This window comes from Camellia sinensis, chromosome 14 (assembly GCF_055761805.1).
Source record: "Camellia sinensis isolate YWXY chromosome 14, ASM5576180v1, whole genome shotgun sequence".
Classification (NCBI taxonomy): domain Eukaryota; kingdom Viridiplantae; phylum Streptophyta; class Magnoliopsida; order Ericales; family Theaceae; genus Camellia; species Camellia sinensis.
Window position 1 is genome coordinate 1,682,576 of NC_138974.1, and position 3,485 is coordinate 1,686,060.

At 39.1% G+C, this 3,485-nt stretch overlaps 1 protein-coding gene across 1 annotated transcript; it reads left to right on the forward strand.

Moving 5' to 3' along the window:
- The first annotated feature begins 760 nt into the window (after window positions 1–760).
- On the forward strand, window positions 761–3,210 carry LOC114273147 (pentatricopeptide repeat-containing protein At5g56310). Its single transcript, XM_028214904.2, has one exon. It carries the CDS (start codon window positions 939–941, stop codon window positions 2,712–2,714), a length of 1,776 nt encoding a protein of 591 aa, XP_028070705.2. The 5' UTR covers window positions 761–938; the 3' UTR covers window positions 2,715–3,210.
- The last annotated feature ends 275 nt before the right edge of the window (window positions 3,211–3,485 follow it).

Sequence of the window (3,485 nt, forward strand, 5' to 3'; positions counted from 1 at the left end):
AAACCTAGATAGGGTTTTATAGTAATTAATCAAACTTTTAAGCTGATGCATTATTTATATTTTAAGATTGAGGGCTAAATTGATTTGATTTTGAAAATTAAGGGACTAAACTGCCACACAGCTGAGTTTAAAAAAAAAAAAAAAAAAAATCTACCACAGTTGAAACACGTGTTAAACTTGAGGGCTAGGGCTACATTTTGCTTTTATTTATTTATTTTAAGTGCCTTAATTAACATTTTTGGAGAAATAGGAGCATCTCCAACCCATCCTCTATGACTGTATATTTGAAAGATTTGCTCCTTCAACCAATCCTTTAAATCTATTTCTATTTGAAAGAAGGATTGGTTGATCCTCCATATTTAGAAGGAGGATGAAAAATAGAGTATCATCTCTAAAATACTATTCATTCTATATTTTTTTATTATATTAAAAAATAACTTTTGATATGTAAATTTAATTTTTATAAATTCACATCATTAAAAGGGGTGAAATTATACCTTTAAAATGTGTATAAATTATATATTTTACAAGAATTTCAAAATTAAATATTTATTAATGAACAAAAATTATTTATTTTTTGATGAAAATATTTTTGAGAGAAATCTTTAGAGAAGAAAATGATGATTAATGCTTAAAAAAATGCCCAATAAGTTAAAAAAATTAAAAAATTAAAAATTACGGTTGATAACAACCATTGGAAAGAAAATGAAAGTTTGTAATTGAAATTTAAATAAAGAGTAACATACTTTATACTTACGTTTTGAATAAAAAAAAGTTATTTTCGTTCTCTTGGTGCGAGAATTGGGTCGGAGGTGCTCTAAGACAGCAGCTACAACCTAGAACTTTACAATTAGATCATCATCCAATCCATAATAAGAAGCGAAGCGAAGCAAAGCAAAGCAAGTGCAAATTTGCACAGCTACTTGTCCGTCGTGTCTATGGGAATAATATCACCCTACGCCTCTATTAAACGCCACCGATTTTTGTGTACAAGTAGTAGTAGTAGTGGTAGTGGCGGTACAACTAGTTCAACGACAAGAAGAAGAGAGCAACAACGACAACTCCTCCTCCAGCTGCTAGTAGTGGTGGGGGACGCGAAGCAGCTGTATGAAAGCCATGGTATGATGGTGCGCAGGGGTCTGGATCTGGATAACCTCCTTCTCAGCAGATTCATCGGCGCATCCTCCGCCCTGGGCTCGTCGGACTACGCTTATTCGGTTTTCAAACACAGGATTAAAATGAAGCCAGCTGGGGGGAATGGGCCTGACATTTACCTGTACAACACTATGATCAAGGCTCTCTCTACTCGTCATTACTGTCAACCCCAAGATGCCATTCTTGTTTATAACAATATTCAATCACTCTCCCACTTACGACCCGACACTTACTCCTTCCCCTTTGCCTTGAAGGCCGTCCCCCGACTCGGACTCATCGAAGACCAAAACCAAATCCAAGTCGGCCGACAGATTCACTGCCAAGCCATTGCCACTGGACTACACACCCACCTCCACGTCTCCACCGCCCTTATTCAAATGTATGCTTCCTGCGGATGCCTCCCTGCCGCCCGAAAGCTGTTCGATGGAATGCTTCTTACTACTACCTCCTCCTGGAATGCAATCATTGCTGCCTACGCCAAGGTTGCTGATCTTGACACTGCCCGTCAATTGTTCGACCGCATGCCCCTCCTCCACAGGAATGTTATTTCTTGGACTTGTCTCATTTCTGGATATGCTCGGTCGGACAGGCCCAGCGAGGCTATCCTCTTCTTCCGCAGAATGCAACTTGAGGGTGTGGAGCCCGACGAAGTTGCTTTGTTGTCTGTGCTCTCAGCTTGTGCCCGTTTGGGTGCCCTTGAGTTGGGGGAGTGGATCCATAACTATATCCACAAACACACCCACAGGCTCCGCAAAAATACCCTCCCTCTCAACAATGCTCTCATAGACATGTATGCCAAATCTGGCAACATTCAAAAGGCCACTCAAGTTTTTAAAAGCATGAAGCACACTAGTATCGTAACTTGGACTAGTATAATTTCTGGATTGGCATTGCACGGGCTTGGTAGAGAAGCCCTGCAAATGTTCTCTCTCATGGAAAGGGCTCAAATTAAGCCAAATGACGTCACTTTCATTGCGCTTCTTTCTGCTTGCAGCCATGTTGGATCAGTTGAAATGGGCCAGTGGTATTTCAATATCATGCATTCAAGGTATGGGATCAAACCAAAGATTGAGCACTATGGTTGTATGATTGATTTACTAGGACGCTCTGGTTGCCTCCAAGAGGCACAGGAACTAGTTGCAGGGATGCCATTTGAAGCTAACGGAGCTATATGGGGGTCCCTTCTTGCTGCCTCTAGAATCCATGGAGACGTGGAGCTAGCCGAACGAGCTTTGCAACATCTGATGGCGGTGGAGCCCCATAATAGTGGAAACTATACAATTTTATCTAATGTGTATGCTGGTCTTGGTAGGTGGAATGAATTTGGGATGATGAGGAAGGTGATGAGGGACACAGGTGTCATAAAGGTGCCAGGTGGGAGTTCCATTGAAGTGAATAACAGAGTTCACGAATTCAGTGCAGGAGACAGATTACATCCTCAATCTGAGAGGATATACAAACTTCTCTCCCTGATAATTGAACAGTTGATGATGGCAGGGTACATGCCTGAGGAACATTGGGGGATGCTTGAATCTGAAGATGGATGCTTCAATTCTTAGCTCTACTTATGCAAGATCTTGTTTAAAACTAGGTCTGGGTAATCATGAACGAAGATTGCAACATAACCTACATGAATATTACCCTCCTATCAAAACTTGTAACAATCATTTGGCATCAAAGCTCAAGAAAATTCAACTCGCTTTGGAAGATGTACCCTTCAAGAACTGAGATCCACCTAATGATCAGATTTACAAAATCAAGCAATTCTAAACGACTCTTAGGTTGGCTACGATTTTCTTTCAAGAATATCAGTTTGTGGGCTTCACTCAACATCTTGGTAGTTCAGGGAGCTTTGCTTCCTGGAATTTTTTTGCCACTCAGTCAATAGGCAGGTATTTAAATTTCTATCTTTTTAAGCTACCATATATCTATAGCCTTCATGCATGCATGCATTTTTCTCTCCTTTCCTGTTGCTTCCCTTGTCGGATGTTTGGATCATGGATTTGTGGAGGGAAAGGAAAAGGGATGGAAATAAATTTAAAGTTATTATTATTATTATTTGAATTGTTGGTTCTGTTAAGAAAATGAATAGATTATTGTTAAAAATAAAAATCAATGTTTTAGTTGGTTACCCATTAAAAATGAATATGTACATTTGATTTTCCTTTCGCTTGACAAATTCAAGATCCAAATATAGTCTTAAGACCGGTAAATTCAAGATCCAGACATAGTCTTAAGATTGGTAAATTCAAGATCCAAACATAGTCTTAAGATTGGTTTGGGAATAGGCTATTTTAATAACTTTTTAGCTAAAACATGGGATGAAAATA